Source organism: Parastagonospora nodorum, assembly GCF_000146915.1.
Source record: "Parastagonospora nodorum SN15 chromosome Unknown scaffold_4, whole genome shotgun sequence".
NCBI lineage: Eukaryota > Fungi > Ascomycota > Dothideomycetes > Pleosporales > Phaeosphaeriaceae > Parastagonospora > Parastagonospora nodorum.
The window spans coordinates 438,744-455,704 of NW_001884552.1; the positions used below are offsets into that span (position 1 = coordinate 438,744).

General features: G+C 51.3%; 10 protein-coding genes and 1 non-coding gene across 11 annotated transcripts in view; 6 read left to right on the forward strand and 5 right to left on the reverse strand.

Annotated features, from left to right (window-relative positions):
* Positions 1–453: 453 nt before the first annotated feature.
* Positions 454–1,463, reverse strand: SNOG_02757 (hypothetical protein; the record flags this gene model as incomplete). Its single annotated transcript, XM_001793302.1, has 2 exons — positions 454–951; positions 1,035–1,463. The coding sequence occupies 2 exons, from the start codon at positions 1,461–1,463 to the stop codon at positions 454–456; spliced, it is 927 nt and encodes a 308-aa protein (XP_001793354.1).
* Positions 1,464–3,766: 2,303 nt separating this feature from the next.
* On the reverse strand, positions 3,767–4,463 carry SNOG_02758 (hypothetical protein; the record flags this gene model as incomplete). The annotated part of the gene is given in 2 exon segments (XM_001793303.1): positions 3,767–4,420; positions 4,440–4,463. 2 exon segments carry the CDS (start codon positions 4,461–4,463, stop codon positions 3,767–3,769), a joined length of 678 nt encoding a protein of 225 aa, XP_001793355.1.
* A 503-nt stretch (positions 4,464–4,966) lies between these two features.
* Positions 4,967–6,407, forward strand: SNOG_02759 (hypothetical protein; the record flags this gene model as incomplete). Its single annotated transcript, XM_001793304.1, has 2 exons — positions 4,967–5,560; positions 5,610–6,407. 2 exons carry the CDS (start codon positions 4,967–4,969, stop codon positions 6,405–6,407), a joined length of 1,392 nt encoding a protein of 463 aa, XP_001793356.1.
* A 1,119-nt stretch (positions 6,408–7,526) lies between these two features.
* SNOG_02760 (hypothetical protein) lies at positions 7,527–8,465 on the forward strand (the record flags this gene model as incomplete). Its single annotated transcript, XM_001793305.1, has 3 exons — positions 7,527–7,545; positions 7,720–8,079; positions 8,161–8,465. 3 exons carry the CDS (start codon positions 7,527–7,529, stop codon positions 8,463–8,465), a joined length of 684 nt encoding a protein of 227 aa, XP_001793357.1.
* Positions 8,466–8,684: 219 nt separating this feature from the next.
* On the reverse strand, positions 8,685–9,106 carry SNOG_02761 (hypothetical protein; the record flags this gene model as incomplete). Its single annotated transcript, XM_001793306.1, has 2 exons — positions 8,685–8,729; positions 8,849–9,106. The coding sequence occupies 2 exons, from the start codon at positions 9,104–9,106 to the stop codon at positions 8,685–8,687; spliced, it is 303 nt and encodes a 100-aa protein (XP_001793358.1).
* A 2,315-nt stretch (positions 9,107–11,421) lies between these two features.
* Positions 11,422–11,493, reverse strand: SNOG_16713. Its single transcript has one exon. It is a non-coding gene; the product is annotated as a tRNA-Ala (tRNA).
* Positions 11,494–12,134: 641 nt separating this feature from the next.
* On the reverse strand, positions 12,135–12,686 carry SNOG_02762 (hypothetical protein; the record flags this gene model as incomplete). Its single annotated transcript, XM_001793307.1, has 4 exons — positions 12,135–12,233; positions 12,391–12,474; positions 12,503–12,594; positions 12,674–12,686. The coding sequence occupies 4 exons, from the start codon at positions 12,684–12,686 to the stop codon at positions 12,135–12,137; spliced, it is 288 nt and encodes a 95-aa protein (XP_001793359.1).
* A 1-nt stretch (position 12,687) lies between these two features.
* On the forward strand, positions 12,688–13,443 carry SNOG_02763 (hypothetical protein; the record flags this gene model as incomplete). The annotated part of the gene is made up of 1 exon (XM_001793308.1): positions 12,688–13,443. The coding sequence occupies one exon, from the start codon at positions 12,688–12,690 to the stop codon at positions 13,441–13,443; it is 756 nt and encodes a 251-aa protein (XP_001793360.1).
* Positions 13,444–13,879: 436 nt separating this feature from the next.
* Positions 13,880–14,478, forward strand: SNOG_02764 (hypothetical protein; the record flags this gene model as incomplete). Its single annotated transcript, XM_001793309.1, has 2 exons — positions 13,880–14,090; positions 14,153–14,478. The coding sequence occupies 2 exons, from the start codon at positions 13,880–13,882 to the stop codon at positions 14,476–14,478; spliced, it is 537 nt and encodes a 178-aa protein (XP_001793361.1).
* Positions 14,479–15,167: 689 nt separating this feature from the next.
* Positions 15,168–16,064, forward strand: SNOG_02765 (hypothetical protein; the record flags this gene model as incomplete). Its single annotated transcript, XM_001793310.1, has 2 exons — positions 15,168–15,693; positions 15,931–16,064. The coding sequence occupies 2 exons, from the start codon at positions 15,168–15,170 to the stop codon at positions 16,062–16,064; spliced, it is 660 nt and encodes a 219-aa protein (XP_001793362.1).
* Positions 16,065–16,673: 609 nt separating this feature from the next.
* The window catches only part of SNOG_02766 (hypothetical protein), a gene marked incomplete at its 5' end in the record, with an annotated part of 943 nt that continues 655 nt past the window's right edge, over positions 16,674–16,961 (forward strand). The window contains one exon of the mRNA XM_001793311.1: positions 16,674–16,913. Coding sequence (XP_001793363.1) covers positions 16,674–16,913 — 240 coding nt within the window. The remainder of the gene's footprint in view (positions 16,914–16,961) is intronic.

Genomic DNA, 16,961 nt, shown 5'->3' on the forward strand with positions numbered 1-16,961 from the left:
GTTGCAATTACCATCTCACATACCACATCAACCCTTGCAAGGAAGCTGAGATACCGAGGGAGATGTGCTTCACTCTTCCATGATTTTCCAAGGCAACAAAAGATCCGAGGCCGGCGTAAGCCCGAGAGACGATCCCCGTTTGACACCTTAAGTTCTTGCCACGGCTCTCAGGCACCCAGGCCGTAAATGTCGCAGCGCACACTGGTAACCCAGCAACTACGCTCCACAGCATCCACCACGGAAACAAGGTCTTAGTCTTGCCGGCCTGCCGAAGATCCACCGTCGCATGGCTCACTGGGGAACTTTTCGAGATGATCTCTGCTTGTATCTCGAAAGCCATCGAAAATCGAACGGTTCCAAGAGCCCACGAAACGGCTTGACATTATGCTGACGTTACTTGCGTGCTCACTAGTGTCTGTAGACCCCAATACCGCCGCTCAGATTCTCGATCGTTCAGATTGCTAATCGTCCTTCCATTACCCGCACTGCGCTGCCCTCGAGCACAATCTTCGCAATGGACTTGTTGCTGTCCATCTCAACGTCGATGAAGATCTCGCTTCGCCGACCCATTTCAACCCCCTGAATAATCTCGAACTTCAACGTCTCGCTTGGCCCTCCTTCGTTCAACGACAGATACGCCACCAGGTCCGAAGCTGCACTCCCAGTTGCAGGGTCTTCCAATGATCCCTCTATCATTCTTGTTCTCAACATCGTCGCACCGCCTGCGTTTTTGCCCATTCGGACAAAGAAATATGTTCCGATGAACGTCTTGTCCCAGCCTTCATCAAGTCCGGATATGCTGATCCCTTGCCCGGCCACAGATACCATCTCAAGCGCTTCCAGATTGTCAAGTTCTACGAGCACGAAAGTCATGCCCTTAACGATGGAGACTATCGCAAAATCATCTTTGATGCCGAACTTGCGTTGCTCATGACCTCGAGCAAGTCGAGGCTGCAACTTAAAGAGATCTTGTCTACCCCATCTCTTCCCGTGTATATGGCTAAATGAATGTTAGTTAAAGCTATTAATCTTGCCTCGGGAGGAACGGACACATCATGAGGAATCGCGGCTCTTGCGGTCTTCTTAGCGACATCGTAAACCAAGCTGACTGGCCCCGCCTTCAACTGGAAGCCCGCTTCTATCACGCCATCTTCTAAACCTCGTTCTTGGGCCGCTCTTGAGAGCACATAGCAGGCTGTACCGATAGTAGGATGACCTGCGAAAGGAATCTCTGCAGTCGTCAAAAATATGTCAACAACCCAAGTATTCCCTGGTGCGCTTGGGCTTTTCTCATGCAGAAACGTTGACTCCGAGAGGTTGAACTCGCGCGCGATCATCTGCTTTTGCTCTTGGGTCATGGTGACGCCATGGGGGATTCGTATGATTGCGAGCGGATTGCCCGAGTATCTTTCGGTGGTGAACACATCGACGGTAACAAATTCCAGTTGCGATGGGGATGACATGGCGGTGTTTGTGTTGAAGATTGGATCAGGTTCAACTTCTGCGTTTGAAGCTCTGAGCTATCCTTTGAGGGATGACTCATCGTGTTAGGGCGCGAACTGTCACAACGCCCTTCCGCGATTCGGAATCCAAATCATCGCTGAGTAAACCTCGCATTTCATACTGCGTTATAAGGCAGGTAGGCTTATGGAACAGAGTGACAAATGAGTATAACAATCACCATGAAGTCTCACAGCCACTCTCAGCGGCACTCGGGATGTGATGCTGAGTGCAAGAAATGAACCCTCCCATCACGCAGATACTGTCCAGAATATCGACCAGTTGATTGGGCAACAAGGCAGAATATAAATTGCAAGGCGCACTCAGGAGCACGACACCCGAACCTTATAAAAGCCATGCTTTGCGCATGCAAACCTTCAGCATCGATATTGCGTCATCGAGAGGCTTACTTCTGGTGCTTCTTAAGATTGGGCTGAGGCCAACGTTCTAGGTGCAAACCGCATGCTAACCTACAACTTTCAGCTTCATGCTACCACGCCGTCATTGCCATGACCGGTAGCACAATCAAGCACCTGTACCACAAATAACACATTTGCGACACGTCGTATTCATAGAATCATACATAGGCTTCGATAGAGATTCGTGTTCGTGCAACCATCGCCAACAGCCCCACGGCTCAGCTTGCCGTGATGCCCCCTTTTCAGGTTTGTAGCTGATTGCGCAAGATTCTACACAGCAGCGAAGACCCTGCTTGTCTCTCGCAACGATAACGTCTGCGCCACCAACGTCTAGTCGCCAGGGCAGATGATTGCAATGTACGACGGGCACCCAATGCGCTACATTTCCGTCCATGGTCGCAATGAGGCTTCCCGATCGGGCAGCGAATTTTAGTAAGCGGCAAATCAGGAGTGCCTCGTGGCTCGGGTGTGGCGGGTGTGGGTACGGGCAGTCGGGGCGAGTGAGGCGTCGCGCGGGCTGATCGGATCTGTGCGATGCCTACCCAGCCCACGAGACGAGCGAGGATCGCCTCGGGGATAACGCATCCAGAAGTATTGTTATTATTATGATTGTTGATGTATACTATTGACCAGCTTGTTGCGCGTCTGCGCGGCCGTTGCGCTCTGTTATTTTCTACGCGACTTGGCTTTTATTGAATGGAAGAAGCCGCTGCTAACTGCTGTTCGAGACGCAGGTGCGGCGCCATGGAAAATATCCCGAGCCAGCGATGTTGACACGGAGAATTGAGGATAACGGCTTCAACTAACGGCGGTGCAATTTTATGTCTCAGAGCCATTCAGCTTCTCGATCTGAGATGACATTCATGTTGTGTCTCAGGGATTCCTAGATTGCTCGATGATGTTCCAAGGTTGAAGCCAGTGGCATCTCCACATGATGCGTGTTCAATCACACCTTTTCTGCAAGTAAGCTCGCTCCATGGTTCGGGCCCGACGATGGTCATGATGTAACAGAGCGATTTTAGTCTGGCTACCATCTCAGGGTCAAACAATGTTTGGTAGCATCGACGCGATCTGGCTCTCTACGGAGCTCTTCCGCATGGCAGCTGTCAGTGTCCGGGCCAAGTTGCGACTCTAGTGAACGCCGCCGCTTCGACTACTGCGGATCTCAAACAAGCCGGTTTTCTACGCCATTATGATGATTTTATCTCAAGGATGGGTGCTCTGTAGAAAGACTCTAAGTATCCCACGCTTGATACTGCAACATGGGGATGGGGTGCGGTTCTTGGTCGCATTGATCACATCCCGCCATAGCAAGGTTCGCCTGTGATAGTGCTCGAGCCTTCAGCGTCCGACTACCATATGCGGATCATTACATCCGGTCCACAGACGCAGCTGAAGATCTTCTGCTCCGGCGCCGCAGGTCTCTCGTCGGAGACTTGGCCAGTTTCCAGACACACAACAGAAAGGGGCTGCAGCTCGCACGAAAAGTAGCCGCAGAGCCCAATCCAGTGAATCTATAATGGATGCATATCGTTGTGGCACTTGACGCGATCTGGAGCACAGCTAAAGTTCTCGCACAGACACTCGAGGGTAGTCCTCAGACCCCTGGACTGTGGCCGGAGCACAGCGGGCGCTCGTCATGCATTTGATTTTGTAATTGGCCGCACGGGAGAATTCGCTTGCTCTGAGTGGACGGCTAGAGGGCGTTTTGCATACGCCTATGTAGTGTGCATGTTTGGGCGAGAAGTCAGGAGCAGATGCAGCAGGTCTGCAGTCATGGTGCATGAGTAGCTCCGGTTATCCAGTTCGTCCAGAAGCAGAAGGTAAACAGTATAGCGCTTGAAGATTCAAACTCGCGTACAATTGCGAACGCAGGCCTGACTCGGCGCCGTTGGCGATGCGATTGCTATCATGGATGACGCCGGATGACAGACGCTTCGGGTGGCGCTAAAGGAAGAGTCGCCTGGTGCGCCAGAAGAAGAAGTCAACCGTGGTACAGCTGGCGATAGCTCGAGGCAACTGTCTCGGACACATGCAGGGAACCGCCACGAGAACCGGACGGGCCTGGCAAACACAGCGGCGTTGCGCCCGGTTGCTGCAGCGCGTTTCGCGATGTGTGGCCTGGCGACTGAGGAGCCCATCACAGCGACAGCGTGCCTGAGCTGCTGCAGGGCGGGGTCGACGTGAAGGCGCTGTGTGTGCTGCTTGAGAGTCGTGGGCCTGCGAGGCGAGACCCGGCCATTCCTTTTGGGCTCATTTTGACTTCCCCGCCCACCAACGCTAGCCCCCTGCAACGCTTCTCTTTTCACTTCCCCGTAATCCCTGCTCGGTGGATCCTCACGCGCGGGTGTGATGGTCGCGTTTGCGGTTGGGCTCGCATATGGTGGCGCTTTTCGTGCCGGGATTAGGAGCTGGACCAGCTTTGTTAGAAAACCCTTCGAGCCCACAGCTAATGCATCGTCCGCTTGCCCTCCATTACCTCGTCGACGACACTGCTGCGCCTGTGGACTGTCCGCTCACCCTATTCGCACCGGCAATTGACATTGCCACGGTTGCGTTTGCCCTTCCTTTGATCCGCTTGCCTGCACCGGACCCGCTGCACTTTTGTCCCGAACCAAACAACAACACGACAGGGTAGTCGTCCAAAGACTCGAACGGCCGCGCAACTCGCCCAGACTACGGACTCGACCTTAATGCGAAGCAACTGACTGCTCTTTCCGCTGCAGCTTCACTCTCGCCTTTCATTTCGTCTGCCGCAATTCTCCGACACCCGGTCGCGCCTGCCTCTCGCTCTGTTCTCACTAACCCACGCTGCGACCACACCCCCACCAACCCCACGCGTCTTCACCCACGGACCCCCCCTGCTCTTCCATCTCATTAAACACTATCCGAAACTCTAAAAGCCTCTTACTCGACTCATCTCTTCTGCAAAGCGTTGCTGTGCAGCCGCCGCCAGCACTGTCGCATCAACACCAACCAAATATAACGGCTGGATCCCCAAACAGCGCCCCGTCCTCACCACCGCGCAACCGCGCAAAATCATAACCATGACTTCAAATCACAGCCGCAACGCCTCGGAGGAGAGCAATGTCACCTCCATGTCCTACATTCTGGAGCATGTTTTGCAGTACCCGGGCTCCTATGAAATTCCCCTGCGTACCATGTACACACTCAACTGTGTGCCACGTTCGCAGCCCCTCCCCAAGGATCTCTCCAGCACTCAGTCGCAAAACACCTCGCCAATAACGGGACAGATGTGGACTGGTACCGAGACCGCCGCCTTGAGCTTCACGGCACAGCTTATGAACCACCTCCACTCAATGCCCACACAGGCCAGCTCGCTACCGCCAACTTTTATCGTCAACTTTGTCAACCGCTGCTTCCATCCTTCGCTTCATCTCGTGGATTTCCCTCAGGCTCTTACCGCGCTCGACTACTTGCGGGATCTGGAAACCCGGAGGCGCAAGGAGATGAAGGCTGCGTTTGAGCGAGTCCATGTCCATGCTGAGTCGTATGAAGCTGACATGGCTTGCATGGCGGAGAAGTTTCCGGGAATCGCCCTTTGGGTCAGGAACGTCGAGGGCAAGAACAGGAAGGCAGAGAGCTATTACGCGCAGCTATGGCTAGGTTTGCGCCGATGGGTAAGCACCGTTGATGGCATGCTTAGTAACACACTAACACTCCGTCTAGATCATGATCAATGAGCTATCAATGCAGCCGTTCAACAAACTCAACTGCATGGGCATGCTTAACACACTGTTGCCACCCATGCAAGACGAGAACAAGCTACCCTCAACGCATCTGGACTTGAAGACTCTCAAGGACGAGCGTGAAGGTTTCTTTGACTACATTCGCCTCGTCCAGAAGAATGGACCTTCAGTACTAAAGCCTATCCTGGACATGAACAAGGGCACCAATGAAGAGACTGGTTGGCCTTCTGTTCAGAGAGTGGTCGACAAGTACACCAAGGTGGCAAAGCAGATGATTGACGATTGCTTAGCCACAGCCGGACCCGAGTCCTTTGAGCGCAGCTTCCATGAGAAAACTGGCAAGAAGACAGACTCCGGAGTGAGCTTCGGTTCTCAGAGGACGTTGAGTGTTGCATCCGGCCTGCCCGAGGCACAGCTACCCGAGGCTCCAACGCCCACCTTCACCGGCACCAGCAAGGGTCCCACCACGCTCGAGAGGATCACCCGAGAGTTCCGGCGCATGCGTGTCAAGCCACGACATGAGATCGAAGAGATCGTACAGATTAAGCAAAGTCCTGCCGCCGACTATGTGCCTCAAATAGGCGACAGCACAGGCAAGAGGTCGCTCAAAAAGGCCAAGTCGCTCGCCAGCCTCAAATTCGGCAACGGTTCTTCTCTCTCCTTGGCGGTCAGTAGAAAGGGAAGCGACGCGATGCCGTCCTTCGACCCAGCGACGATGAAAAAGCACCGTGCACTATACGAGGCATCGGTGGCAAGGCCCAGTAACAGCCATTCCTAAGCCAGACCTCGGGGCCAACACATGACGTTGACGAGGACACCACGTTACGATTTCACGAGGACATTCCTTCCTGTCACGACTCGATGTAGTATATTATGTTCTTCTTTTCTATTTTTGATTATTCTCTGTCAGACTGCCGAGGCTTTCCCGCCTAGGATTTCGATTTCAGCAAACGTCAGCAAAGCGCGGCATTCCTTCTTAGCGGGCGTTCGAGATGAGCACTCTCACGAGACCAAAAATTTCCAGGTCCGCGTTTATGCAGGTTCATACCATAGAGACAGTATATGCACGATGCTTCGAATACGGTGTTATAGGATAATGGTGCATGGGTACGGCGCACCTAGGTGGTGGACTAGGAATTTGTTTTATGCACGCACGAAACATGATAGATAGATATCACGCGCATACGGCGCCCCACTACGATTAATGGAACAAGCAACAATTTTTCAATCAAATGTACCAACCAGAAGTTGAACATCGGAGTGATTCCACCGACTTGAGCATGAGCTTGGTGCATATCAACAACAACGTACATATGTTTGGTATCACTATTCCTCGACAACGTTGACGTCCCGCGACACATCAGGGACAAGCAACCAACGTCACGGCTTGAAACAATCATTTTCCGTATTGGGTTCAATTCACATGTGATGAATTAAGCGGGGGACAAAACAAAACAGAAGGCGCGACCCATTGTTTGGCCAACATGACTCTCTCCCCAACGGGCTCCTCTCACAACTAGCACATATCCGTTCATCCATCTTCAACCCGAGTCCGAGAATATACTGTGTACAGCAATTGCAAGCGAACACATGTCGTGTGCCTAGACTTAGGCGACGTTTGCTTTTTTTCTTACTTGGGAAACATATTCGCCCGAAGCACACATTTGCCACCTGTGCCTGCATCTAAACAACCACGGGGTATGTAGCAGCCCCACTACGCGATGCCGTTCTTAGCACAATAGCTGCACCCTGGCACGCGGTCAATAGAGACTTGGATCCTTTCTTGCATTTGCAGGCTCGGGCAAATGCATCGCCTTTGCACATCATCACATTTGCGCATGGAGTGCCCCCGGCTAACACGCTCGCGACGCAGGAGAGCGCAGCAGGATCGCCCACCATGAACAACGGCCAATCCGGCACGCCTTGCCCGTCACACGAAACACAAAATGCCCGCAGTAGATCACTGCATCCACCCTCGTCACAAGCACCCTCGACAACAACCAGTGCAGCCGCATCTCAACAGGTTTCGCCGACAAAAGCTGCACCGGCAGCCCGTACATTTTTCGATCCCTGGAACAGCAGCTCTACAGGCCACCAGCGCGCGGAGAATCGCCTCTCGGGCTCCACGTCATGGCGGGCATCGCGCAATCTTAAGCTTAGCGAGCAGTACAAGGGGGGGCTCCGAGGCGGAGGAAAGCGCGTTGCGGACACCGTCGGTGCTGGCAGCAAACTCTTTGGCAAAGATGGAAGGAAGGAGAATGGCGGCTGGGAGAAGGGCGCAAGAGGGCTGCGAACCGGCGGCCAGCAAAGTCTCGCTGAGGTCTGGGGTGTCAGCAAGACAGGCATGAAGGCGTCACTCGCAAAAGATCGTGATCTTGATATCGATAGGGCCGACGTTGTTGCCATGTCAGATTCAGATCAACCATCAGCAAATGCCGAAGACGAACGAGGTATGTTCAATTCACGCTCACCACACTGCCTGGATATCGCTGTCCGTGAATGCTCCATGTCTACATTCTAACGATACTCAGATTCTGATATTGCTCTTCAGAGCGACTCCGCAACGCCTGCTGCGAAGCAGATATTCGCCGGACTATGCTTCTACATCAATGGGTCTACAGCGCCATTGGTCTCCGACCACAAGCTGAAGCATATACTGGCTGCACACGGTGCGAGGCACTCTATCGCCCTGGGTCGTCGGTCTGTCACGCATGTTATCCTAGGAACCGCAAACCTTCGAGGCGGCGCAGGAGGTGGCCTTGCTGCAACCAAGATACAGAAGGAAATTGCCCAATCCCGCGGCAAAGCTGTAAAGTTCATAACTGCTGAATGGTAAATCGCGCACTCGATAGTTTGCGACGCTTTGCAAACGTACGACTAACAGACCCAGGGTCCTCGAATCTATCAAAGCGAACCGTCGCTTGCCGGAATCACGCTTCTCTCCACTGAAGCTCGCGCCTCAGAACCAGAATAGCGTGTCCGGCATGTTGCGTGCCGGCACTCAAGGTCCAGGTTGAAGATATTGGCCGAGCAAATCGCCGCCTCATTCAGCAGGTCAAGCGACTGTGCCAAAGTCGGAACCATGCCGTGCACCAGATACCTGTCATCGATCGTTTGACCTCGGTCGCACGTCTCGCTGGGCATGGCGCCATTCCCCATCACAAAGCTCAATGATCGTCGGCCGATCACCGGGGATATTTCTCGCTAGCGAAATTTCACCGCGTTGCGGGAGTCCTCGTCCGTCCAGTCTAAGTAGTGCAGATCGGCAGCGTTGCATTCAAGGCCAGCCTGGATCGCGCTACCGAAGTCAATGACTGCGACAGCAGCACCCTGCATCAGGGTCCGACGGAGCAATTGGATTCCACCGTGCTTGCGGGGGGCGATGTTTGTACTAGATAAACCTTGGGGCGTTTGCGGTCCGGTGAACGCTGTGGGGGTTCGTTCGTTGGAAACTAGTGGCATGTCGATGCGGGACATTGTGTCCGGTGAGCTAGCCACAATACAGGACATAGGTAGTCTTTGCATGGATGTGCTTGGTGATCTCTACATGGAACTATCATGGAACATGGCCTCGCCTCGTGGCGAGACTCTTGCAGCAAGCGCCGGACTTCATGTTGTTCGGTGCTTCTAGGGAAATTGTACTGCGCTCCAAACGCGCAATGCACAGCTTTGCAGCACCTTGGTATATGTGAGCACTGTTATCTGATCCCATCCATCTATCCTATACACAATGGCGCTTGGCTGTTTATGCACATCCAACCTCATCGAACCCCACTTCTGCACTTGTAATTGACCTCAAAGCTTGTACTCGTTCCAATGCGCGGCTGCATGCATCACCCCACCCCGCCCCCGCGCAGCAGACGCGTGAGCAGACGCGTCCGCCAGAAAGTCAATTCATCCCGCGACGTTGATATTCAAAGTCTAGAACCACATATGAGCTTCGGAAGGATCGCAAAAGGCATGTCCTTGTCTGGGGATACGTGCGGAATACTCGCGCTCGTGTATTGTTGCCCCTGGAGGGGGGTGAGATTACAGGATATCCTTGAGTAGTTGCGCGTGAACGTAACTGGGTTCTGGGTGTTGAGAAGGGAAGGGGGAGGATCCATTCACGTGAGGTACGTGTTGTTTGGGAGGGGTGGGGGAATATGCCTTGGGCGAGAGTCAGGAGCGAGTTGATGACATGAAGTTGGTCGTGTAAGTGCGCCATGTTACATCGCAGGTGTCTGGAGTTATATCAACAGTTTTGTCTAGTAGGGTTTGAAGACCTTCAGGCCAGACTTCTGCCGCTCAGTAGTTCGGCTTGGACTTAATCCTGGTCCTGAAAATGCAGCAAGCGCAGCCGCATGGTAGTGCTCGCATGCTTGAGAGAAATCGCACATGGTATTCGACAGTATCTTGTGATGCAATCAGCTGTGTGTTTGTGTTCTTAGTGTGTTAATTCTGGCAATTGTATTACATCAGCTGCTTTCCATTGAAGAAGCTTATATAGCGTACATCTTCCAAGGTAAGGGAAACGTAGTCGCGCTTCTTCGTGAAGAGCCCAGAGATATGGGACGAGGATGATGCAACTAATCATTGCAGAAGTGTTTGCAAGACAGAGTAATGTACCTAAGGTCGTCGCTGGTGTCTTTGTCAACAGTCTTCTTCTTACAATTCTTTAGAAAATCAAGCGTGTTCAAATTCTGCCTAGTATATCAGTGCTATTCAGAAGATGCGCACCCTCCCTAATTCAGCTATTCTAAGAATATCTATAACGAATAATGATTTACTAAGGAGGAATAATAATATACCTAATAATATTATAAGCAGGCAGCCTTTTTAGAGGTTAGAATTATATAGTTTAGTCTAAAAGTGACATCTATTAACAGCTATCTAGGCCCTCATTAATGTCTATAAGGAAATCTGCTAATAGGAGCATACGGAGGTATCCTGCTCGTTGTGTAGTTAAGCTGGAGAGGGGGTGCTCACATTCTAAATACGATAATATTTGGACATGGAGAGCTTGTATGGTGCTCAAAATTCAAGCACAATATCTTCTGCCTCGTACCTCATTTTCATTATCCTCTCTACTCGTGGGATCTACCATCGTTTTCGCCTCTCTAGACGTTTCAGCGGTATACGCCGTTGCTTTAGTAGTACTACCGCTTCGAAATCTTTCAAAATCTGCGATGAGTGATGCCTTATCTATTGCCTATCCTGCGTACTTTGCTATGTCTACCAGCTTGATAAGGCCGCAAAATGTATCTGTTCCATGTTCTCGGTTTTGCGTCGTGTAAACTCGTCATTTGTCTTGAGCTCGGGGCAGATCTTGCACTTATGATGTCGAAGTCTATAGCTAGGTGCTCGAAACGAAGTCGAGAGCAAAGGGTTAGTCACCTAAGAGAGTGGTAAGAAATGCAGCTGAGAGTGGAAGCGAATACTCATTTGGCCTATATTGTACTAACTATCGATGATAACGTTCTATTTCGGACGAACATATAACCTAGAGACTGCGCTGTGCATCTTTGCCAGTCTTTAGCTTGTGTTATTCCAAAACATACCGCTTCTTTATAAAGCAAATCTTGTGCCACCTAACACCACACCATTTTCCAAGTTGTCTTCATGCAACTCTTTCTAATTGTCTATCAAGATAGCTGGTTAATATGGTAATTACCGTGAGGCGAAATAAACAGTCACTTGTTCCAGTGACGCCAAAAATGCCAAGACCTCCCCCCAATCGTCCACCACGCACACCACGACGACACCACAAACTAAAGGATAACCAAAAAGACAGGCCAGAGCGCAAAAAATCATGGACTTGCAGGGAATCGAACCCTGGACCACTCCCATGCTAAGGGAGTATTATACCACTAAACCACAAGCCCCGATATTGATTTGATGAAGGGAAATCTCACTAAAAAAATTATATAACACATTTTTTGTACCTTGCAGCATGAGATGAGCTGTTCACAGCCAGCGATCTGACTGGGATAACTACGTTGAAGAATTTTCATGTTTGTGCGCCAGTCGCCGGAAGTGTGAATGGTGGGGCCGCTTCGGTCTGGAACGTCGTTCGCTTCTCCCGCACCACAGCTAAGCTTAATGCATGTTAGAATGCGGGAAGACTTCTCCCTCTCCTCAAATCTTTTCAGGGAATTGATAGTTTTCGTCACGAGACTTGTAGTATGGAAGTTATTTTTGTTGCATGAACCGATCGAGAGAATTGAGTGTTTTTCCAAGTTCAGACGACGCGCTGTAAACCTCTGACAGGGCTTGTGGTTTGTGCTCGCTTTACTGTCATTTAATGATGACGATTATGATAGATTTTGGCAATGAGATGCATCACTGAGGTCTCATGTTTCAATGGTGCTTTTTGGGATGATGAACCTGAATCTCTTTGCAATACATAGGGAACGTGAAATTGTACCAATCTATGCTCTATTCGAGTGGGTCGACTTCCAACCCCATCTGGCACAGCACATCAAAACATACTTTGACGGCTCTGAAGTAAACGAATATGCCCTTTCTAGCCCTGTCTCTTTGTGGAGGATGTTTTCCTGTTAGGCAACTCTTGGACGCCCTCAGAGACTTCACCTCGAAAGCCGAGGAGACGCTGTCGCGAGTTCTGTTACCGTCCATTCTTGTAACATTAGGACTTTCTACCACCGTTCCACCATAGCGGGATAACCATCGCGCATAGATAGACGTCATTCAACCTCTCGGGCAGCACTGATACTACGAAACCATTAATCCTACTTCAACGATAATTGTTAGTAACTTACAGTCGTAGAGCAATACATTATACCATCAATAAGCCTAGGTCCATGTCTTGTGTTGCTGTTTGCTTTTCTGCCCAGGATTGCATACTACAGTGCCGTAGCCTTTGCTACATACGTATGGAGTTTCTCCGCCCTCACCGTTACTATCCGCTACCTTGGCCTGTGCATAGACAGTAGCTAAAGGTCGATTTCCACATAAGGCATGCACTGTCGTAAGTGTAAGTGCTGCTATGATACTTGCGGAGTATCTCATGGTATTGGAATAAGGTTGGAACACTCGACACACATTTCAGCCCCATCATGGACAGCCTGCTCAGTCTAATCTGTCCCACGCCACCGCCCCCATCTGATAGCGCACGTTTCACAAATCCGGTGCAACATCAGAGGCACTTGTGCGGCCCGCGAACCGTCTACGATAGCGTCAAAGATCTCAGTAAACGTGTCGATTTCTACGAAGAAATCACCATATTCGCTTGGCCGTCACGCGGAGGCGTGATCGTACTCGAGAGGCCCTGTCCTGCAGATTTTGACTTTCTCGGCCTCGACCGTCTCGATCCACCGAAGAAGCGTCACGCCACTCGACAAGAGGAAGACGACTTTGCTCAGTGCTTACTATTGCTCGGAGGGACGTGGTGGGACTCTCCCGCTAGACACGCCCTCTTCATTGAACCCGACCATTCGCAAGATGAGGAAGTAATGGCTGCTCAGTCTGAGCCGACGGTGAGGGAAAACGTGTGGGTTGGTGCCGCATGGCCTAGCTCAGGCGGACTTGTCGTAGCTGAGTGGCCGACAATGATGTACCCTGGTGGACGCATGGACGAGGTCGCTCCAAACGATATGTCGAGATTGTTCTTATGTATGACAATGGACGAGAAAGCTGCAGTGCTGATGGACAGACTTGGAGGGAAGAGGTGGAAAGGAGTGGAGGATTACGAGGGCAAAGCTTTCATTGGAAGCTGGGGAAACCATCGAGGCGAAGTCGGCGAACTTCAACAAACGTGGCCAAACGAGGGAGAGAGCCAGAATCTTGGCGGTAAAGCTCTGCCTGATCAATGAGTTCTCTCATCCAGAGAGTCAACCTTGGAAAAGATTGTATATGAGCCGCGAGTCTCTCTTTTGACGCAGAGGCACCTAGATCAGGTTTTCCATTTTCATCATACATCTACGGATATCCCTTGGACACGCTATCTCGCGATGCGATTGCCACTACGAGTTGCGTTACAATTTGCTGTATCGCTTTTCCGGCGCACAAAGAAATTGCATCATCAATCGAGTCGTGGATTCAATGAGGTGGATTGACGCTGGCGGCAAGCTCGTCTGGGCCACGAGCCCATCGTGGCCAGGCCGTGATCTGTGGATTCATGTGAGATGTAGCGGTGGTGACAATACAGGCGATCCGGATAATAAGTGCGGTGACCGCAAAGACGTTCCAGTGGATAATCCGCAATGCCCGCCGCCCCCAGAAGATGGCGCGCCGAAGGAGCAAGTCATCATGCAAGCTCACTCGGATCAGTCTGATGAAAGTTGGAGCGGTGGCTACAGTCGGATCACCTTTTGCAACAGGTTCTTTAACGAGCTTCGGACCTTGGACGAAACAACTCAGTACGCAAAACGATCTGCTGAACGGAAGGAGAATCTGGAGAATTGGGACAATCGAGCGAGTTGCTTCTTTCACGAGATAACGCATCTTGCATACTTTGTTAGTAAGTGGACCTGAGTGCGGACCGCGAAAGACAACGCCCTGATATTCCTTTCTCTCTCACAGACTCGGGAGCATCCGGCAAATCCCCCAATGTCGACGATCTGCGCATAAATTTCGGTACAAAGACCAAGAGACGCACCGAAGATACCTATGGGCCGTATCTTGCGAAGATTTTGCGTAACTTCAGGGCCGACGGCTGGTACCCCGGCCAAAACGCGGACACCTATGCTTGGTACGCCATGGCTATGTGGGCTCAGAAAGAGATTGGACATTATCCCGAGAACCCAAAGTCGAAGGGCATCAAGCCCATCGCACCACCTCGACGAGCCGACGGCTCCTCTCTCAACGACCCCGCGGGTGCCGCCGACTCTTCCGACGATAAAGTCTGAGTAGGCAGCCCTATACATTCTCTTAGATGCTATAATACGGAATCAAATGAACATTCTTACAGTAGCCGGAAGCGTTACTGATTATTGCCCATTGCGAGAGTTTGAGACTAATCCGAATCACTTCTAGGCATAAATCAAAACGATCTGAAGGAAAGAGCCGTACAGGTGTCTCAGATGCGGCAGATATACGGTAATAGCGAACGAGTCATAGTATTCCTCGGCGAAGATACCGTAAGCAGTACTGCAAAGTTTCCAACCTACGGAGACATTGACGAAATCAATGTGTCTCCTTCAAATGGGGACCTCGTACCTTCACAGAGTCCCACTAGTCCTTCGACTGATACTCATTCAATACCAACAAGGTATGACAATTTATCGAGGCTCTTAACACGAAAATATATCAGTCGTGTGTGGATGATTCAAGAGCTCATCGCTTCCAACCGCGCAGTCATACGAGTTGGAAATGTCGACTTTCGTGCTGATGCTGCAACTATATATCGACTCTCGTGACAAGGGACAGGAACTTTCAGCTGAAGTAGAACGAGGGCGCCGTGGTTTCAGTATCTCGGGCGGAAGATGATTAACCCAGCAAGAGCAGGGGATATTGCCCAGCTTAGCAGCTTTGACATCACAATGTCGAGCTTCAGATCCCCGAGACAGGATCTTCGCCATTGCGCAACTCCTTAGCAATGCCCAAACTGCGAGTGAGCTTAGTAGCGGATTATACCTTGTCCTTCAGGCACCTCGCTATTGGCTTCTTCGCGCACACGTTTCTTGTAGCGCAGAAATCGTTCTTCTTTGACCACGCCGGATTACTGTATTCGACTCAGTCACCGTCTTGGGTACCGGTGTGTCGATCTGACAGAGAATGGGAGCGTGCGTTGGTGGGTGCAATACCGCGCAATATAGACATCACCCCGTTTGATGCCATAGCAACAGTCGATTGCATGGTCTATCTAGATGAACGGTCCATGGTCACTCTCAAGGAGATGGTTGTGGCATATGACTACCAGCCTGCGTACAGTTCACCATTCGTTGTTGATTCTGCCACTGGAGCTCTGCTGATGAATCTCACACATCTGTTCATGTTCGAACACGAGCCCAAGGTGCTGCCAACTCAAGGGAGCTTGCACTTCTACGAAGTCGTCACAACGGCGACGCTAGAGCCAATTCCACGGTTGTGTCTTTTTGCGTCGACGCAATTGCAGATCGGAAGTAGGCGAACCATGTCTTCACATTTCCCATGAAAGAGCAGATCGAGGATTATGTCAAATGGGAAGACAACTCATACGTCCGCCATGCCTCCCGACTACCCATGATGACCGATTCGCCCCTCGCGGCCCTGATGTATCTCATCCTACGCCCCATGCCGAATCAACAAGGCTTACCCGGCATTCAAATTAGTCACAAGTCGAATCGGCCGTTGCGCAACCTATCAAAACATGATCCAAGAACATCATTCATCCGTCGGCTTCAGCCAAAGCGATTGGCCCACACTCCGCAACCTGTGTACCCTAAGACTCTCCGAAGCCCAAACCAACGTTCAATCTACCATCAACAATATCCTGAAACTCCTCGTCGATTGATATACCAAAGTACATCAATGGGGTCAAGGTGGATGGGCAAATTGTGAGGGTGGCCATTATCTAGACGACAAAATGATACTAGCTCGTGCTTCTGGCAGAACAGCCCAAACATCTTCGCAAACCGTGATGGATATGCCGTGGAAGGACAGCAGCATGCAACTTCAGGACATGTAATTGTCGTCTTCACATAATACAAAACCACTCTATATGCCCACTGGACAGGCCTCTCACTTGTCAAATTCCAACCATCTAATTATACTATAGTTGACAACTAATTTCAACTTTCGTAGCAAGAACCAGAGTGTGCAACCCTATAACGAAAGTCTGACACCAGAGCCGAGGCCGTCGAAACCGCTTGCCACACGCACACCTCTTGAAAAGCACCGACATCCTCGATGTGATTTAACTTTCCGCACCGGAGAAGATATGCAGCCTCCGTAACGTCTCCCGTCAGACGCGGCCCAACCACGCCGCTCCAACACAAAACATCACATCCAGCCGTGAACCACAAAAGTACCCCTCCAAACAAACACAAAACCCCAATCCTTACACAACGACCCGTTGCATAACCCCCCCTCACTCTCACCCACCCAAACATTTTAACACACTATGCCTACCATGTTCTCAAACTTCACACCCCGCCACATCGCCCCCCTCCTCCTCGCGACCCAACTCTGCATCGGCGGCCTCTACCCCTTCCTGTACACGCCCTCCGCCGCGCTCCTGAAATTCGGCTTCACGCCACAAATCGCTGCGTCAAAAGCCGCATGGCCCGTCATCAAGACCGGGTCCGCGCGCGTGACGGCCATGGGCATTGCGCTGTGGGGCATGTATCTTGGGGGCCATTTTGTGAGGCCATGGATATTATGATCGCGTCGTTGGGGTGGGTGGCGGTTG